General features: G+C 48.4%; 2 protein-coding genes across 2 annotated transcripts in view; one reads left to right on the forward strand and one right to left on the reverse strand.

Annotated features, from left to right (window-relative positions):
- Positions 1 to 606: 606 nt before the first annotated feature.
- On the forward strand, positions 607 to 2717 carry NINJ2 (ninjurin 2). Its single transcript, XM_077807505.1, has 2 exons — positions 607 to 835; positions 2560 to 2717. The coding sequence occupies exons 1-2, from the start codon at positions 682 to 684 to the stop codon at positions 2715 to 2717; spliced, it is 312 nt and encodes a 103-aa protein (XP_077663631.1). The 5' UTR covers positions 607 to 681.
- Positions 2718 to 12618: 9901 nt separating this feature from the next.
- Positions 12619 to 20482, reverse strand: part of B4GALNT3 (beta-1,4-N-acetyl-galactosaminyltransferase 3) — a 95153-nt gene continuing 87289 nt past the window's right edge. Inside the window, exons 15-20 of the mRNA XM_077807507.1 lie at positions 19638 to 19936; positions 18969 to 19122; positions 16008 to 16080; positions 14681 to 14834; positions 13488 to 13614; positions 12619 to 12727 (exon numbers count right to left, since the gene is read on the reverse strand). Of these exons, the coding sequence (XP_077663633.1) occupies positions 12619 to 12727; positions 13488 to 13614; positions 14681 to 14834; positions 16008 to 16080; positions 18969 to 19122; positions 19638 to 19936 (916 nt within the window). The remainder of the gene's footprint in view (positions 12728 to 13487; positions 13615 to 14680; positions 14835 to 16007; positions 16081 to 18968; positions 19123 to 19637; positions 19937 to 20482) is intronic.

A 20482-nucleotide genomic window follows, 5' to 3' on the forward strand; every position in this document is an offset into this window, starting at 1 on the left:
AAATAACCAGAGGACCCCCGGAGGGCAGACTGGAATCCACCCAACAGCCTCAAGAATGGGAGAACCAAAGAACAAGATAACATCTGGCAGCACGGAGCTGTCGGGAATCTGCCATCTGCTGATTGATTCAGCAACAGCATGATGAAGCAATTCCCATAGACTGGCATAGGAAGAAATTCCTATAAAAATGGACTCTAGAAAGTGAGAACTTTGGGGTCTGATTCTGCAAACCAACTTCCAGGAGCATCAGATGTGCATCTGATGAGGCCCTGCTCCCTCCTCATGTCCAGGCCACCTGGCCAGTGGCTTGGCATGAGCAACTCTAAGGCTGGTAACTATGATAATAACCTTGCAGAACCTCTGTGTGTGTTTGTATGAATGAATGTGTGAATAAATATGAGATTGACTGGAACGTTATAGCTATAACTAACCTGCTTACTATGATTCTTTCTGTATTCACAATAAATGTGGTATTTTTGCCTTTTCCCCTTTAATAAGATCCTGCTGGTTTTTATTTTGTTGGTATAACACTAATACTCAAGCCAGAATGGATTGGCCAGTCTGCTTAGGAATCTTACTGATGTTACTTTCCCTTCTACCCAGGTGGGGAATCCTGGCTCAAGGAGGGACAATCCAATCAACATCAACCACTATGCGACTAAGAAGAGTGTGGCAGAAAGCATGCTGGATGTGGCGCTGTTCATGGCCAATGTCACACAACTCAAAGCGGTGCTGGAGCAGGGGGTTTCATTCCAGTATTATGCCACCCTGATATCGCTCATCAGTATCTCTCTCTTCTTCCAGGTGGTGATTGGAATTCTTCTTATCATCATTGGTAAGATATCTTCTGAGCTTCTGTTTGCCTCCACTGCCAGCAGCAATCAGGGTCATGGAAAGAGGAATGGGGTGGCTGGTGCAAAGACCAGCATTATTTTTCCTTCAAATTAGAGAATCTACCAGCAAATGCATTTCTTCCTCCTCCAGCTTAGCCCCGAGCTTTACCACTCCTTCACTCCTCTGCTTTCCCGTCACTGCACCCCTGTACTAGGGATGGGCAATTGTTTCTGCATCTCCCCACAAACAGGGCACAGGCCACAAACAGGGCACAGGCCTGCCAGCCTAAGGTAAGTAGGCCACCTCCCCAGGGGTGGGTTTGGCAGCAGGGGGTAGGAATACCCAGGCCCACACTGCTCCACCAGGTCCCAGCCCAGGGCCCTAACAGTGTCAGGTGATCCCGCCAGCGGGGAAGTCACCAGAACACACTGACTCATTTCCCAGCAACACAAGCGGACTAATGTCTGGTTCCCCTGGGCTACTTCCTACCACCCATCCTTGGCATGGCTCCGTAGCCCACGGGTCCTCAGGCTCCTCTGGGTAAGTGGTGGATGGCAATCCCAGCATCTCCTCTCCTCTCCTCTGGGGGCAGGGCACTGCACAGCTCGGTCCCTGGTCCAGAGTTCAGCAGCAAGGTACAGCAACTGAGCTGAAGGGCTTGGCTTGTCCTGCCCTGCTTCCAGCACAGGGGGCAGGGCTGTCTTGGCTTTGCCCACCGGGAGCATGGGGCAGTTCCTCCCCCTCAGGCTCAGAGGGAGGGCACTCTGGCTCACGACAGGGTGTCTGCTCTGTCAGCACACACATCCCCAGGGCCTCCCACACCTGCTCTGGCCCCCTTCTCCACCCACACACTTTGAAGGAGGAGCTCCAGGAGCCAGCTCTCCCTAAGCACCTTTCCCCTCCCACTGCCACCTCATCCAGTGCCCCCACCACTTGCCGAAACCTTTCCTGACCCTCCTTGACTAGCACACCAGTGCCTCTATCATGTGTCTAAAAGCCTCCCATTGCCTCCTCCCATGATGCCAAGAGCCTTGTCCTCCCCACCCTCCCTAAATGTAATGGGCTGTTGGCAGAAGTCTGCCTGAGGCCCTTCCTTTGCACCTCTGGGCTGGGCTATGCTCGAAAGTTAGGTTGACCCAGCTAGGTCATTCAGGGGTGTGAAAAAATTGCAGATTTACCACAGCAACAGGAGATCCCGCCCTTCCGTCACGGTAATAAGAGTCTACTCTACAGTGCTGCAGCAGCACAGCGAGAGCTATGCTGCTGTAGTGTTTCTAGCGTAGACATAGTCTTACTTGGCAAAAGTCTCCACAGACCCCATCCGGCCTGGAGCCTCCCTTCAGCTTATAAACAAAGGCCTGTCATTCTCAGCCCTGGTGTGGGCTCCTGCTGAGCGCGGTGAGGAACGAAAATGGAGCACGAGCCTGGACTATAGACAGCTTGTTATTTACGTAGGGCCTGATTGTCAGATTGACTTCATCGGGAGCTGAGGGTGCACTTCAGAAAACTAGGCCCCTCTTGGTTAACCTGCACTGTTCTGCCCTCTTCCCCGCCACTCACAAACCCTGTAGAGTTAATAAAATCATCCTCCCAGCTCCAATCCCTGGGCCAACTTGCTGTCACTACCTCACATGTGTTCAGCAGTCTGACCAGGACACGGTTACTTTATACCATGAGGCTTTGAGCCAGTTTTCAATTCTCCCTGGGTTTTGTGCTGTGTCTCAGCTCGGCTGAACCTGAACGACATGTCAAAGCAGCAGCGCCTGAATGTGCTCAATAATGCTGCCACGGCTCTGATCTTCATCACCGTCATTCTCAACATCTTCATCACTGGCTTTGGTGTGCAGAAGACTGGTCTCTACCCTACCAGGAGACGTTACTGAGGCCTGGAGAGCAAGGGAATCAGGTAATGAAGGATGAGGGTCCACTACCACCCACCTTTGGAAGGGTCAGCTGCTTCTGCCGTCAAAGGGTCTTAGAAATCATCAGCGCTGTTGTGGAAAGAAAGGTGGCGGTCAGCCCTACACATACACACATGGCCCCTTTGTGCATAATGTTGTCCCATGGGACGCGTGGGCTGTGTGACAGGATCCCTCAGGAAAAGGAATGTCCTTGCTCCATCTCTAAAGCTAGAATGTTGTGAGACCACATTTATGGGATTCATCAGATAGCTGGTAGCAGCAGTCGGTTTCCAGCAGATAGCAAATCCCAACCTGGATTGTGATAGGTACTATGGGAGAGGAGTCAGACAGTGGAAAGGAGGGTGTAGCGTGTATGTGGGAAAGGACCTGGCTGCCAAGAGCTATTCAGGCAGTGGGAGAGATCAGAAGACGGACCAGTGCTGGCAAGAGTGGTGGAAGGAAAGAGAGGCAGTAGGGAGGGAGATCCTCAAAATGGCCACTGCTATGTGGTGGTGGCCATTTTAAGAAATTAATTTCTAACTTTTATTCCTGGATGAGAGTCATGTGACTAGGTGTCCAGACAAATGACTGGGTTTGCAAATCAAATCCGAACCAGGGATCACAGCTTTAAATTAGAGTGGGATCTCAAGCCTGAGAGGCAGCTAATGGCTTGTAGCTCTTGCCTGAACGGTTCCCACCAATAGGGTGACCATATTTGCCTGTATTGAATATGGGACACCTGGTAAAATTACTTGTATTCAAGGGACTTCAGTGGCAATCAGTCATACAAATGTTCAAATTAACATCAAGTTGACTGAGCCCCTGTTAAGAAGCAATACTGTGTAGCTGAATAATTTTTATTTACCTTCTTATCTGTAAGGCTTTATGGTTCACATGGAGAGGGGTGACACACACACCCAACCCTATCCCTACCACACACACACATGCACGGGGAGAGGTGACCCACACACTCCCGTACACCTCTCTCATACAGGGTGAGGTGACCGACTGACTTTCCTCTCCCTGTCCAGCGCTCTCCACCCTCCATGCCTGGCTGGGATGGACCCACGTCTCCTGGTACCTGGCACAGTGTCTTCCCAAGGCAACACGTGGGTGCGGGGCATGGAGGGTCACTTGCCCCTCCTCCCCAGATTTCTGACAGGGTTCAAATCAGAATGTGGCCAGCAGCAGCCTTTCAGCACTGTGCAGGAGGGAAGGGACACGAGCTGCTTCCAGCTGCAGGGGAGGAAGAGGAGGAGGAGGAGGAGGGGAAGGCAAGACCTGGTCTGTGTCTTTGCAGAGCTCTTCTCTTCTTCCCCCGCCCCCTCCCATGTGGCTGGAAGCAGCTTGTCCCTTCCTGCCCACATAGTGTTGAAAGGCAGCTAACACCTCCAGGCTGGCTACCGCTATAACCCAGCCACCTCCTGTCCCCCAGCTACAGTGTGGGCAGGAAGCGGTTAAGCCATAAGGATGCACTGTGCACCAGGGCCCAGGGAACCTGACTGCTTCAGTGAACCTGGCCAGAGAGGTGGCTCAGCAGAGGAGGGTGCCTAAGGGATAGAGCAGTGCCACGCTCCCTGGGAGCAGGACCCAGGGCGGGATGGGGAGAGGCGGGTGAAGAGGGTTCTAAGCCCCTGCCCTGGGGGCTGCTGCGGAGCCTGCAGATTTGGGGCGTGAACAGGCTGGAAATCACTTCCCCCCTCCCACTCCAGAGCTTAGTTGAGGGGCAGAGAGGCTTCCCCGTGCCAGCGCTGTGCGGGACTTTGCAACATGCAGGGCTCGGCTCCCCCTGGCCACTGCCCCGGGCCAAAAGGTCTTGGGCTTTCCCTGGGCACCGGCCCAGCCAGAGGCAGTGGGGGAAGGAAGGAGCCTGACAGGCAGGCTGTTGGTGTGCTGAGGGCTCTGACCAGGGGCTGGTTCTCTGCACAGTGCTGGGAGTGGGACATGTCCCACCAGGGGGGTTATGGAGGAGCAGTGGGTCTGGGAGGGGAGCCAAGGGGCAAAGCAGGGAGAGGACAGCGAGAGGGGGAGCATGTAAAGGGCAGATGGATGAGCAGCAGTGGCAACATGTAAGCTGTCCCTGTGGCCCGCTGGCACCTGCCCACACTCACCAGCCACCATGCCCCTCTGGCACTTGCCCACACTCACCAACCCTCGCAGCTCGCAGCACGCAGCCAGTGCCGGCCGGAAACGGGATGGGGGGTGGGGTCCTGCTGGCCGAGAACGGGGGCTGCGCTGATGGACCAGCAGGGGGAGTGGTCAGACCTGCACACTGCATCTTCACCCCGCCACAAGCCTCGCACACCCACCCCGATTGTCAGCCACTGGTGGGCGAGCGGCTGGCGAGCAGGGATCCAGCCACCAGCAGGACCTGCCAGTACTGATTGTGGGTTGCGGGGGGTGGGGAGGGGAGTGGGAGAGACAGAAAATACAGGCGTAATTGTCTGTTTTTAATAAAAAATCTGGACACCTGCAGGAGGGCTTAAATATGGGACTGTCCCTTTAAAAACAGGACATCTGGTCACCCTACTCACCAAGGATACTGGGGCAATGGCCAGCAGGAGAGTCCCATGGAAATTTGGATTGGAGAGGGAGGTGAGATCCTGGATTCAGTGCAGAGGCATATGGCTTCCATGAAGATGGCACTGGCTTTGGATCTTGCGAGATACGTGGGGTTTAGGGCTGAACGTCATATTTGTTGCGGTGACAATTACCTTTGAGTGTGATAGAGAGCAACCCCTACAGATTAATACACAGGGAACCATGCAACATTTTTAACTCCCCTCTCTGGGTTTTCCTCCCATAGGAATCAGTCAGGACTGGTTCATAGAATGCATTGAGAGTCTTCAGCTTGAAAAGCACAAAATAGCATTGTAAGGCCTCTGAATGCTGCCATAAGCCCTGATCCTGCAAACGCTTATGTGCATGTTAACTACAAGCACAGAAGTCATCCCACTGGACTAGAATGATTCAGTGCAAGAAGTGATGGGGATAGGGTGGTTCCCTTTGTTGGATGGACATAAGGGAAAACTACATGAAAACTAAGAGAACAGTGCTTTATTTTAAAGGATGTTTTAGGGAAACCGCCATTTCCCTTAGCATAAGATGTATTTTCTCTCAAGTGTACATTTCGAATGTCTTCAGGTTTTCAATGCAATTATCATAAGCTTCAATGTTTAAAAGGGTCAAGAGACATCCCTTAAAATAAGGGGCAAGTGGTTGCCCTAACGGGGGCTCCAGTACGAATTATGGAAACTACTTACAGCAAATAGAATGAAAAAATGTTACAATGCTGGCATGCTTTCTTCAAGGAATGGCCCTGTAGATGGTGTGTGTGTGTGTACGTGTGGAGGGAATGGATTGCGAGCGGTAACACAGGTAGAGGGAAAGCTGCGCTGGGATCCTGCTTATGAATCTTCTATGAAATACTTGCTGACGTGAAAAGAAAAGGAGTACTTGTGGCACCTTAGAGACTAACCAATTTATTTGAGCATGAGCTTTCGTGAGCTACAGCTCACTTCATCGGATGCATGCTGACGTGAGGAACCTAGTGGATTCTTATCTTACATCTTTTGTTTTTCTTGCAGGTTGTGTGTGTGGCACGAGCTTTAGGGTCCCTTCCTTCAATTTTTTTATTGACGACAGCAGACACCTACCAGCTGAGTGGAGACAGAGAATTCCTGAATTAATCTTTAACAATTGTGTGCCAAGTATTTTAGGCAGGTTGTTTGGATAGCTTTGCAGGAGTGAAATTGCCATTGATTTTTCAAAGCTGGTGCAAGTTGTGCAGTGATTTCTAGAGAGCTTCACAAAAAAGTTGCAAAAAAAGCATTTTCCAAACATGCTCCTGTGCATAGGTAACAGCACCTTCTCTCTGATTTTAATTGTCTGCTTTCTCATATTCAATATTAACTAATTTTCTACAGGGGCCTGAGTTCTACGCTCAGTTATATTTATTTGGTAAGCAAAAGTAACCATACCGTGTCCAGATATTTTGTAACTGGCAATATTTAAAGTAACACTATCAAACAGCTTATGTTGCAAATATAGGTTGGTTGATTGTTTTTGTGGGGGGGAAGGAGTGGGGTGAGTGTTACAATGACTAATAGGAAAACAAATGTTTTCAAGGTTGTTTAAAAAAATCAAATGAGATGCTTTTTTGAAAACCATTAAACATTCCTCTGCAGTGCAGGAAACCTAAACCCCACAGCAAATAGATACTATGCTTAGATACCACCACAAGGACCTTGTTAGAAATCCTCTATGGATAACATAGGGGTACTGCAGGAGAAATAGGAACTGAATCTAACTAAACACAGAAAGTGAAACAGACCGGTCTAGCTTCACTTGTCCATATTAACTGAGGTGCAAAAAGTAAACAAACAGCATACACACGTTCAAGAGTAAACTGGGTTTAAAACCTTTTTCGGTGTTACACTGTAATTTAAGGTGTTATCAGTAACAGGTATGTTATTAAATACATGATTTTTATCGTACTAGTCCTGATGAGAATTCTACTGTATTGGAAAGTGGTTTTACTTTTTTTTTAAAATTACTGCTTTGAGGTTGTGTATCTGCAAATCACTCTGAATTAGCAGGTTCTTTCTGGCAGCCTGATTTTTGGATTATTGGTGTCACACTCAAAAATTGGATATTTTTGACTTGTCAGTTATTTGCACACTTGAGTACTATGTTTTCCTGTTTATTAAATGATTTTTCACTCAAAGGCAGAGCCAGATTTCAATACGGGTGAAATACTGTGTATCCAATAAACTGATAGAAAATTCCTAAGGTTGACATGGTTGCAATGGCAATTGCATGACGATTTTCACATATTCTCCTCAGAAGAGCTTCTGAGAGATACTGGATACCGCTAATATGTCTGTTGCTGCCATGACTTTGGCTGGTGTCACTGTTTACCCCCCACAAGCTGAGCCAACCTTCTGTGTGTTTGACTTTTCAGATCCCCTTCCAGAAATCTACTCTGTCGAATTTCAATTTAAATCAAAGGTACTGGCTTCATCCTGGAGACAGGGCCAAATGACATTTCTATAGCATATTCCACCCATGAATCTCAATGAGACTTTAGCTGACCGTAGAAATGCAGGGGCATCATTACATTCCCAACGCTCCAGTAATTTGCCTTATAGGATATTGCCTACTGATCCTTCTGAGTGCTCTTCTATAGGTGAAAGCCCTATGGTGGGTATTTCTTAGTAGTAGCCATGATAGACTGTTTCGATTTTCCTGCTTCAGATTATACACACAATAATATTAGTGATTACTTTGTTGTCATCCACCTTTGTTTATTTTGCCCAGGGGTAACTAAAGCTGCCTCGTCTACATCCTGAAGGCACCATCTCTAAAAGTGAGAGGGTTGTTTGCTCTCTGTGCTTATTTCACTCCTTGACCTCTCTACAGAGCCAGCCAAGAAGCTGCTAGCAGCAGTGAGGATTTATGAGGTGGATATTTCCCCACTAGCAGCTAGAGTGAGGCTATTTCACACAGTCCACAAAGGAACTATCAAATCATGGCTTTCAACTACTACAGACCTGACCAGGTTTAGGCAAAGGGGACAAGCCTCATTTCTTTTTCTCAGGTGCCAATCCACCCATTCCCTCATGCCCGCAGCCTGCTCAGCAGAGGAGGAAGAGGTGAGGGACTCTCCGTCACCAAAAGTTTACTTGGATGTCCTCCTCTCTCTCACAGAGATGCCAAGCCATGTAGTGCTGCATGTGAGGCATATTTGTGTGGGGCCTGCTTCCCATTACCCAACATGACAGAGCAGGAGACCTGCACACAGTGGGTAGGGTGGTCTGCCCTTTGTCGCCTCCTGATCATTGAGCCAGAAGCATTGGCACTCCTGGCTGCCTTCTCACCTCTATGTATCAGACCTCAGCTCTGTTCTGACCTGCTTGCACTCCCATGGGCAGCAGGGAGGTTGTTTTTTTTAAAAAAAAAACCCACAACCTTTTAAATAAACAATATCTATGGAAGAACTGATCTAGTGTTTGTCCATTGTCTGGCTCAGAGACTGGGCTAAGCTCTGTATTCCCTCCTGCACCTTACTTCATGAGATGGCCCCTGCTGGCTGAGGCGGAGATTGGCCTATCATTATGACGGTCACATTCCCTATAGTGCTCCTTGCTGCTTGGGTAGAAATCTAGCCTGTATCAATGTTCTGTTCCATTTCCTGTGACCCCTGAATCCCTCCCCCCTTTGTGTTGGTCTCTGCAGCACCCCTGCTGGGATACAGAGTGCTCTATATCCCATGTATTAACTTTGTCTTTTGCTGCATGAGACAAAGAAAGGAACATTTGACCTTTAATCACTGAAGAGTATTGTTGGCAGATGTCAGAGGAACACACAGACAGAAGTGAGCTTTTGTAGGAAGAAACTGTCTTTATAAACCCCTTGGGGTGCCAGTCTGCCCCTCCTCCTAACAGAGGGGAGGCCTGGGAATAATCTTAAAGGCACAAAGCCACTTTAAGGTGTGGAATTCAGAGGTACAGTACAGAATTAAAACACCAGGCATTGGTGTCTGGATAACATTTCAGACATTTACAAGCAATGAGAGAAGGCAAGATATTCATATGAGAGAAACATTAAAGACAATGACAAAACAATCACATCATGTTCACACAACAGATTCTTTCATGATAAAACCCATTCCCTCCCAACCCCTTTGTTGGATTGCAAAACAATCTCCATCGTGGAGTACACTAGGCAATGGAAAGGGTCAGATGCCTTCAAATAATGCCAATGGAAATGAGATTGAGTTTATGGAGAAGCCCATGTCCCCACTTTGGTAAAGCCAGGCTCCCCGGAATCCTTTTGTGATCTTTGGGGAGCTGCCATTCCTGAGATATGCCTCCTTTCTGGTAGAGGAGAACCCCGTGACCCACCCCAATCCCATCAGTGTGTAGTCAGAATGACATAAGCCAGAATCTATAAACCTCAGCTTCCACTCTGTTCTTGATTTTGATTGGGGCAGGTGATGGAGAAGAAGCGTCCTTGGGGTTAAACCCTCGACTTTTTCGTACGCATTTCATGCTGGCCTGACAGCCCTGGAGCAGGTACTCCTCTCTTTCCCCACAACCAGTGGCAGTTTCAACCTGGACTTCTACTGTCTACTTCAAGGACTGACACAAAGGTTAAGTCTCCATGGGGAATTCCCTCTGAGGATTTTCTTCTGAGGCTGCCAACTAGTGCCAATTGTGATTGTGGCTCTTGTGGTGTGCATAATTGTCCTCTGGGAATAGGACTGAGACCCTACCACCTATTTCACATAGACAGCCAAAGAGCCCTTAAGGAAATAAGCAGTTTTGCTCATTACCAATCTGGTTGAAAGGCACAAAGGAAGGAGCATCCTGAGTGAGCACCAGAAGACCCTGGGTGAAACCCTAATCCCACTGAAGTCAGTGAGAGTTTTGCCATTGATATGAATGGAGCAAGGATTGTATCTCTTTTCATATGCCCAGCTCTATCTCTGTAAGCCCTAGGGTCAATCTCTGACCCTTTGTGCTTCACTTTCCCCGCTGGTAAAATGATACTCTTCTTCAAAGTACTAAGTACTATTTCTAATTCATTGGATCCCACTGCTTATCTTCTAGGCCAGCCAGTCCCCATTCCACATGAATTTCTTTACAGAGCCAGTTCAGACAGGCTACGAGACTTGCAATCCCAAGGAATCCAGAGTTTGGAGAGAGGGTTTGCAAGTACTAGAGATTGGTTGTGCCCTGCAAGTATGTGCACCTGAATAAAGCAGCATGATAGGACATGCACTGAAGATGCAGATCAACTATTCCAGTCAGAAACAATCAACTGCCAAATTATTAAATTTCTAAAAACAGAGAGTTTTCATCTGTCACCTCCTTTCCCCTCCAAAAATCATTTTCATGTTATTTCTCAGTCTCTAAATATGAAACTTCCCTAGTTAAAAAGACTGCTGTGATTTGCAGTGGGTTTGATACTGAATCTTCTTACATCCCAGATGGCTACAGTCCTACAAATATTTAATGGATTAAAAGACTCCGTAGCCCCTTGTACATTTTTCACCATTGCTCCACTCTGTATAGCATGCCTTCCCCAACCATGGAGGTCGGTTGGTGGAGCACTGATTTAGCCCGTACCAACCAAGTTGTGGATCTCTGCACTCCTTGAATTATGACAAAGGACCATACCCCAGGCATTAGGGGTGAAAACTTAACCCGCTAAAGTCAACAGGAGTTTTACCATTGACTTTGGTGGGGGCAAGATTCCACCCTAGGTTTGGGCAGAGTTTGAACAAGGTCCCCTCCATATTCCTTTCATCAAAGCAAGCTCCTTTCATCAGTGCAGTCACCAAACTTTCATGGTCCTGTCAGCAGTACAAGCCTGAGGTCCTAAGTTCATAGATTCATAGATAGATATGAAGGTCAGAAGGGACGATCATGATCATCTAGTCTGACCTCCTGCACAATGCAGGCCACAGAATCTCACCCACCCACTCCTTTGATAAACCTCTCACCTACGTCTGAGCTATTGAAGTCCTCAAATCATGGTTTAAAGACTTCAAGGTGCAGAGAATCCTCCAGCAAGTGACCTGTGCCCCATGCTACAGAGGAAGGCGAAAAACCCCCAGGGCCTCTTCCAATCTACCCTGGAGGAAAATTCCTTCCCGACCCCAAATATGGCGATCAGCTGAACCCTGAGCATATGGGCAAGATTCACCAGCCAGATACCCAGGAAAGAATTCTCTGTAGTAACTCAGATCCCACCTTCATCTCACCAGTGCCAGTGCAAGGCTCATCTGGTCTTTCCATAAGTGCAGCATGGTTAACTGCTCCTGTTCTTCCACTATGCAACAAATAGTTCTTCACACATGTAGAATCTACCATGGAAAACAACTGTGAAATCATAACTTATTAAATTAACCCCCAGATGCTGTGTTATAGACCAGGTCTGAGGAGCAGAAAAGTTATCCTTCTCACTGACAAAGATACAATATTTCAGCCAATCAAATATTCCATTTCCCTCTATTATGAGTTCCCAGCTACTGCTTGGACACACACTTGTCTGACTGGGCTACAGCTGTCAATAAGGCTTCCCAGTTCCTACTGAGATGGCCTCACCTGTCCTCTCCAAGTACCCAGCATGAGCCTCAGGCAGGGAACAACTAACCAAGATGGGGGTCTTAACACTAGCCCCAGCCAGCTGCAGGCAAATGAGGTCTGTCGTGAAGGAAAAGGGTTTGCGTCTACAGATACGACCCACGGTTTGTTGAACAGGAGTGTAGATTTTCCCAGTGATTTCGATGAAAGGGTGGCAAATAGGGCTAAGCACTGGCAGCCTAACTTCCCTAACAGCTCCTCAGTCTTTTCTGGGCTGGGCTGGTACCTGGGAATGAGGACACAACACAGTTCAGAGAAGTTCCTTTGGTCCTCTGTCCAAAGACATGGGTGTCAGAGTTTTTCAAGTATCAAAAGAAACAGCAGCTTTATTGTAAATAATCCATTCAGATTGTAACTGGGATTTGTTCCTTTTCTTAAATTTGCACCATGCAAGACACTCCAGACTGCTCGCCACCACTTTTATTATACCATCAGTCAGGGGCTCCAGGTGCATCAGTGTCAGGGGTAACCAGTCCTTCGCTTGTCTAAGGCTCCCCCAAATACAGAGCGAGTCACTGATTCCATGTCTAGGACCCACTGGCTCACAAGTGCCAAAGATAAGTTCCCACTCCTATACATTGATCATCCCTTTTCACAAGCACCTGTAAGTCTGATCTCCTATGATGACTCTGGAGAGAGGAGGAGTGTGTACTGTTGGCAGCTTGCCTAGACGAGGTGCATGCGCTGCTTTAAGGGTAGCTGGCTCTGCCGGGCAGCTTTGTGGTCGAACATTATGGTGTCCTCAGCTGTTGTCGGTTCCACATGCCCCGCTTGGAGTGAAATCGGTGAAAGAAGTTCCTCAGGGACAGTCGTTCCACTTCCAGGCCAGCCTGCATGATCCTGTGGGGGAAGGAAGAGGAGGAAATTCAAGAGAAGATTAGTTTAGTGAGACACTCCAAGGAAGGGTTGGCAATAAGGGTTGCTAGGGTGATGTGAAAGTCTCCTCTGTACAGTGTCGTACACCAAACCATTGTACTAATATAATGGCCCAAAAGACCGCTAAGGCCTACAACCCAGGGCGGCTGAGGTCTAGGACTTGTACAGCATGCAAAAGAGTTGTCTGGCATGAAGAGGTGAGGGAAAGGGATACCTCATATCACAAACTTTTCAAAAAATGTAACTGCACCCCATGCCCTGTTGGGCATTTATTATGTGTGTTATTATAGAGCCTACAGGCCCCAGCTGAGATCAGAGCCCTATTGTACTAAGCACTGTTCAAAGATCAGAAGGGGTTGAAAATATGCACTGGAAGCAACTGTATGTGTCTGATCTACCAATGCCTGCCAAGGGTGTGGCAGGAAGGTACCAGGATTCTGGAGATAGCTCTCTCCTTTCCCAGGTCAGTGGCTACGATAAGGCATTCTGGTTATAATAGCCCCCTTAGCTCTGACAACCAATGTGTTGCTCAAGAAGACATGCTCAGGGGGTCGCCCACTAACGGGGAATGCACACTGTGACCTTTGTCACCTTCATTTCTTACTGCTCTACGTCAGCAGGAACCCCAGCTCACTTCTCACTCCCTCCCTGTCACCTGAGGATCAAGGGAGACTGCTCTACTGAACCGCAGCCTGGGCAGAGCTGGTGGAACATCATCACTCACCTGTCCAAGAGTTCCCAGTCCTCTCCTCCCCAGCGATCCCGGAACTCTTTGGTGTTCATCCCTCCAATCTGATCCAGGTCAGACTTGTATATGCCTAGGAGACCAAATCCATTCACCTCCCAATAGCCTGCGAACAAAACCAAAAGTCATCAACCATGTTTGCATCCTAGTGAAACCACTAGTGAATGAAGCAGGAGATTCTCAGCCCTGGTGATTCCTGCCTCCTCAGAGACAAACAATCACACTTCCCTGGGACAATAACTTGATCCAAAGAAATGGGAGGGACATACAAACTAATCCCAGCACCTCTAGTCACAACAAATCTAACACCAAGGTACAAGGTGTTAATGTTTAGGGCACCCCAGGAACCAGTTCTGAAAGTGGCTAGAGAGCACATGTTCCTTTTAGCTCTGACAGATGCCCTCACCTCTCATGTAAAAGCAACATACTTTCTAATTCACCTGTAGTATCCCAACATGGAGAGTCTGTCCTGGGTATTAATACTGAAACTGGAATTTTGCTCTGATTTTGAGAGAATCACAGGAAGTCCCACACTCCTTTCTTGGATGGTCACCTGTACCTAACAGCAGTGCTGCTCCCTGACCCAAGGCCTGCTGTCTCTCAGCTCTTCTCAGCAGGGATGATCTACGCCCATTGAAAAGAGATGAATGAGCTCAGACCAAAGCAAGACACCCTAAGGAAGTGGCTCTGGGGGCCCTTGCATCAGTCCTTTTGGGTTAGTCGTGGACCCAGTGGAGATGAGCCTGGGAACAGTTATGTCCACAGCAGAAAGAAATGAAGAGAGCAGACGAAGGAGCTGGAGTGAGGGGAGAGAAACTGAGAGACAGGAGGAATTTTCTTGAAGAAGCCAAGTGTATAAAAAGACTGTAAATGGTGTCCAGCATGATCTTCGTGCATCCTGCATCAATACACCACTCACATGCATTATACAGCTCTGCTTGCTTAACACTCTGATACAATGCACGCTAACAATCTTCTTGGGACCTGGCATTGAGATTTTAGCTCAGTTAAACCCAATCCTATATCTAGTCACTCTCTTAGTGGCCCTGATAATACCCACAATGTCAAGATTTTGGAGGACCCCGATAATAGTGAAGGAACATATCCTGAGGGTTTTTCAGACTACAAGCACCTTCCTCCCAGGTCTGAGCCACAGAGCCCTGGCCTCTTACCCTCAGGCCATTGTGGAGATGCGCCGCACTGCAACCTCATAACTATGGGTGCAAAGGCCATCTTGCCCTCTATGCAGTGCTTCCGAATCAAGTCGATGATCCCAGCCGGGAAGTGGATGTGGAGATCACACAGGAAGATGATACTGTGTGGATCCTGGAACCAATCACACAGCGATCAGTCATAGGGAGATTTCATCCATTGCCATTGACCTGGCACCACAGCTTATCCAGGGAGGGCGTGCGGGCACCATCCTCGCTGGCACTGCTATCAGCCACAGCATCTTGCACTCACTTTCGACTACCTGGGCTATGCAGTTGTTACCTATGGTTAACACTGTTGAACTGGGGCAATTTTCCAACCCAGTTCTGCTGAATGATCCTAGTTATACCCAAAGACTACAATACCCACCTCTCTCACAGCCCAGGTAGGCAAAAGGCAACCACCAGCCAGCAGTTGTTGCCCCATAGCTGTCCAAGATCCATGGGGTCTCATACTTTTTCACAGTAGGGTTCCTTCACACTGCTCTGACATATAATTTACACCCACTTTAAGGCCCCTCTATACTGGCAGAGCAATGTAAATGGGCCCTTGTGTAAATAAGAATCAAGCCCCTAGTCTCTGCCCCACCATCACCACCTTGGGCCCAAAGATCCTGCCTAACTTGGGGCCATGGCTCCTGTGCCACAAACAGAACACCCTCAGCTCACTCAGGGCCCAAAAGCCTCCTCTCAGACCTTAAGGCTGTGCTGTGGCAGCTGGACGATCAAACATGCTTCGATGTGATCTGTTCCCGCACCTCACTCAGAGCCTTGCTGGGGAGTCTGCATGGCGGACGGCGCTTTCTTATTTGGAAAATACAGACTGGATTAAAACAGGTCTGTCTAGGGTGACCAAGTGATGGGGGGTTGGGAATGAATTAAAACAGCCTTTCTCCTCTAGGTCACAAATCCAAATCCAGGTTCAGGTTGGTAAAGTGGTTGCCGTGCAATGGCTGTTCAGTGACTTGTGTGAAATATGTTGTTGCCACAGTCTAGTTCCTTGCAGGCAGTGTTCACATCACAAAAGCCACTGGCACTAATTTCTCTCCTCGATTGGTAGTCCCAACTGGGAGGCTAAGAAACTGAATGGGCCACAGAAACTGATCTCCTCAACGTGGCCCCTCCAGGTCATGATTGAGGCACATTGTCAAGGCAGCATGAACAGGACACTTGCACTGACCCTGGCCACGCTGAACGACAAAGGTTTCAGTATGACAGGTAGTGCTTGAGCTGTACAGGGACTACGGATCTTTCTGCAGCTTGGGCTCCACAGCTGCCAGGCACTCACCTTCACTAGGTCTATCCCAGCCTGCAGCCCTGCAGAGCGCTCAAAATTCCCCATCAGCTTCAAGTACTGGTAACTGTTGGCAAGACAGACAGGAATTGGGTTAAGTTCCTTAGCCACACAACAACTCCTTCTAGCGAGGCTCTTTCGCTCTCTCGCAGCGGTTCCTGGAATTCTCTCAAGGAAAACAGGGGGATAGTGGGAGAGGAGGAGAAAGGACCTTGGTTCACTGCTCACTTACAACTCTTGGGAATGTTTAGTTTTACGTGTGGATGTTATTGTATTACACATTCACCCTTACTTTCAATCCCTGTGCAGCACAGTAAACACCTTCCAGGGCCCAACAGGTGCCTGATATAATCGGGGCCTGGACAACCGAGATGTGTGCTTAACTGAGACCTGCATTCCAGAACAGATATCTCAGAAGTGCTTTGAGACCCACAGATAAGTGTTTCATCAGCACAAAGCACTATTAGTTGTATGATTTGGCACATATCTGAGAGCTCATTCTATGGAACTGCTCCTAGCTGGTTCCAAAGCAACCAAATGGCAGCTCCATGACACGGTTACGAAGAAGGGGAAAACACATTTGTAACTTTAATCGAACGCTTTGTTAGTTCACATCCCAGTCTTGTGTAATGAGGCTGTATGGTGCCTTGTTTCTTTTTATTTACAGGAGAGGGTCTCTTGTGAGGGCAGTCCTCTGTAGCCTGTTCAGCACCATTTGGCGTTCCAGAGGCCTTGTCTAGACCGACTAATGGGATGTGTTCTAGAATAGGGGTTCTCAAACTTTTTTTGTTGGGCCCATCTTTGAAAATATTTCAGGCCGTGATGACTTCCCCCACCCCCACGCCCTCCAGGGTTACCATATTTCAAGTTCCCAAATAGAGGACACTGCCAGGGGAAGTTGGAGGGGGAACAGGGGTACAGCCCTCTGGCTGCCCAGCTCTGAAGGCAGAGCTGTCACCAGCAGCAGTGCAGAATGGTGGCATGGTATGGCATTGCCATCCTTACTTCTGCGCTGCTGCTGGCAGCGACACTGCCTTCAGAACTGGGCGCCAGGTCAGCAGCCACTGTTCTCGCAACCCCCCTACAATAGCTTTTTATCCCCTTTTGCATCAGAACCCGCAGTTTGAGAAATGCTGCTCTAGAACACAGAGGGAAGGTGTGATGCTCTGTACCTCATGGGAACACCCTACAACCCCATGTTCATCCTTATAAAATGATTATGTGGTATCCAATGCAAAGTTTGTCATGTCGGGTGTCTCCGGAAGGCTCATGTTGCACTGAGCATTGTTGTTATAGTGATGTTATAGTAATAGTTTTTACAGTAATGTTATAGGTTGTAATTTCATGTATATAGTTATGAGGCTGAAAATGTGTCCTCATGGCTTAAAACAGCCCCAGGCAAAACTTTCCAAGAGCAGAGGGGCAGTTCACACCTCATCAGGCCATGTATGGGACAAACCCAGCCCAGCCTCACAGGAACAAAGGACACTGGCCTAGGCAGCAACAAAGGATCTGTTGCAAAAAGAAAAGGAGTACTTGTGGCACCTTAGAGACTAACAAATTTATCTGAGCATAAGCTTTCATGAGCTACAGCTCACTTCATCGGATCATTCAGTGGAAAATACCTGATGCATCCGATGAAGTGAGCTGTAGCTCATGAAAGCTTATGCTCAGATAAATTTGTTAACCTCTAAGGTGCCACAAGTACTCCTTTTCTTTTTGTGAATACAGACTAACATGGCTGTTACTCTGAAAAGGATCTGTTGGACTCTCAAGTGAGTCACCCCCACTTCTTTTGGTCAGTAGGGACTACAATGAGGTAATGTTCATCTGACTTTGAAGGGGCGTGGGGCAAAGCCAAGAGGGAAGAAAGGACATGATAAAAGGGAGAAACATTTGTCATGCTCTTCCTCTCTCTTCCACCTCCATTTACAGACATCACCACCAAGCGACTGAAGCGCTGATCAAAGGGGAGAGCCTGGCTAAAGGGCAACTAGCCAGCCTGTGGTGAGAAGCATCTAAGTTTGTAAGGGCATTGAAAGTGTTAAGATCAGCCTAGAATGCGTTTAGCTTTTATTTCATTTGACCAAATCTGACTTGTTACACTTGGACTTATAATCACTTACAATCTATCTTTGTAGTTAATAAATTTGTTTATTTATTCTACCTGAAGCAGTGCCTTTGGTTTGAAGTGTGTCAGAGACTCTCCTTGGGATAACAAGCCTGCCTGCATATCAATTTCTTTGTTAAACTGACAAACTCATATAAGCTTGCAGCTTCCAGCGAGCGTAACTGGATACTGCAAGATGGAGGTTCCTAGTGTTGTGTCTGGGACCGAGATATTGGCTAGTGTCATTCAGTTGCACAATCCAAGGAGCAGCTTACATGCTAGAGGCTGTGCGTGAGTGGGGGTTCTCACAGCGGAGCAGGGTAAGGCTGGCTCCCAGAGTCAAGGATTGGAGTGACCTAGCAGATCACCGGTCCAGATAACACCAGGGGAACTTCACAGAAGGTTTTGATGTTGCAGGTGTTGCAGATGACCACTTTAGATAATTGCTAGATAATTGGCTGAACATGCAGCTTTCTAAATTCTCCCTTCTCTCAGTCCCATTCGTCACTGATTTGTCACCTTCTTGGTCTTTCCCCTTTCTTCATTGCTTGGAGACTTGCCTTTGACCTTTTTTACTACAAACCTGAACAGAAGCTACAAAAAGGGAGCTGCATCTGAATGGATGGACTGTGCAATAGGCATATGCGTGGAGGCAGATGGTGTCACTGTACGTGGCATACAGGTGCAAGAATGTGTGTGTGTGTGGCTTGTGTCTGCAGGGGTGCATGTGTTTGGCTTTTTATATGCAGATGGATGTGGATGACCTGTATGCAGAGATTAATGTGTGTGCTGTGTTTGTAGGGGTGTGCCTGTGTGTAATTCATGTGAATAGGTGGTATTCTCACCTGCGTAAACTGGACCTTTTCAGAGCCTTCTCTACATCCATGTCATCACTGCTGTAGTCTGCGATGATGACATTGAAGTATGGGTCCTTGGTGACTCTAGACAGTTCCTCCATGTCAGAAATGAACTGCAGCACCCAGCGTGCCTGGTTTTTCACTAATCATGGTGGGGACAGGGTTAGGGAAGGAACAGAATCAAAGCAAAATTGATTTCATGCCTTGAAATGATTGCAGACAGCCAAGATTTTCAGTCTCCTGTCAGATCCAGTTGAGACAGACAGGGGTATCAGGGAGCAATCTAGAGACAGGCCCAAACTGAAAACCCGGATCTGAATGCCCTGGCTTTGGGGCCATTTGGATCCAGATCTTGGCACTGCAGGGTGAACCCATTCCGAGTGTATTTTGGGAGTCAGATTTCAGAGAGTTCAAACCACGCGGGGGGTTGGGCCAGTTATATTTCTGATGCAGTTTCATTTGGAGGGAAAAGGAAGTTGACAGTGGCGTGAGGAAGGTGGTGGAGACTGGCACAGACACAGTGTTTAGAGCTGTCTCAGAACCGGTCCCTAGCAGCTTCCCACTCAGAGGCTGGCTCAGGACCAGGCCCCACAACCTCCCCACTCACGTTTTATTTTGGAAGAGCCTGGATCTCCTGCCCCATTACAAGGCCCTTACCTGGCACTATGAAATGGACAACAGCACGATGGTTCCAGGAGAAGCCCAGTGGCCAGCACAGGTCTGGCTCATTTGCAACTCCCATCAGTTGGCGTCGGCGGCCCCACGCCAGGTTCTTCATGTTCATCTCCTCCTGCTTGTCGCTGCTGATGCCCTGCCAGCCCCGTGCAAAGACATACTCTGAGAAGCGCACAAGCTGCCCTCCTCTCTCCAGCAGCTCCAGCTCCAGCAGGTAGCGGCTCCCCCGCAGGCGGTCTTGGCGCTTCTCCACATTCACTACGCGCTGCAGGAGGAATCTCCTGCAGGGATGCAACAGGGTTCTAGATGTTCCCCACACCAGCGCCCGGCAGCCACTCCTCCCCAGGTCATCTCAGCCAGTCCCTCTTCCAGGAATGTTACGAACCCTTTCACTCCCAGTCCACAGCTTTACTGCACCACCCCAGAACCCATGTCAGAAAGTTTAGGATTTTGATTATCACCTGGCCTCAGGACTATTCACTTGGGATTAGATCTGGAATCCCAACAAAGATAAAATAGCTGACAAAGGAAGGGGAACAAAGATCATGCCAAAAAATAACTGTTTAAAAGTGAATTTAAGTTTTGCTGTGGTGCCGGTGAGAGGTGCTGCATGCAGAGCCCTGGAGACTACAGGCTTCTTAGGCACAGCATGGGTGATGGTAGCCTTCCTACACCCTTTCAGTATATCTGAACCCTCAACTGGCAGGGAGAAGTTATCTCAGTTCCTATGTCCATTCAATGCTTGGCTGTTCTGAGGAGACAGCCAATGGAAGGGCTAATGATGATGCTGGTTTACACATTCTGGGAACGTGCTTACTGGGAACTGG

The sequence above is a fragment of the Eretmochelys imbricata genome, chromosome 1, assembly GCF_965152235.1.
Source record: "Eretmochelys imbricata isolate rEreImb1 chromosome 1, rEreImb1.hap1, whole genome shotgun sequence".
Lineage (NCBI taxonomy): Eukaryota > Metazoa > Chordata > Testudines > Cheloniidae > Eretmochelys > Eretmochelys imbricata.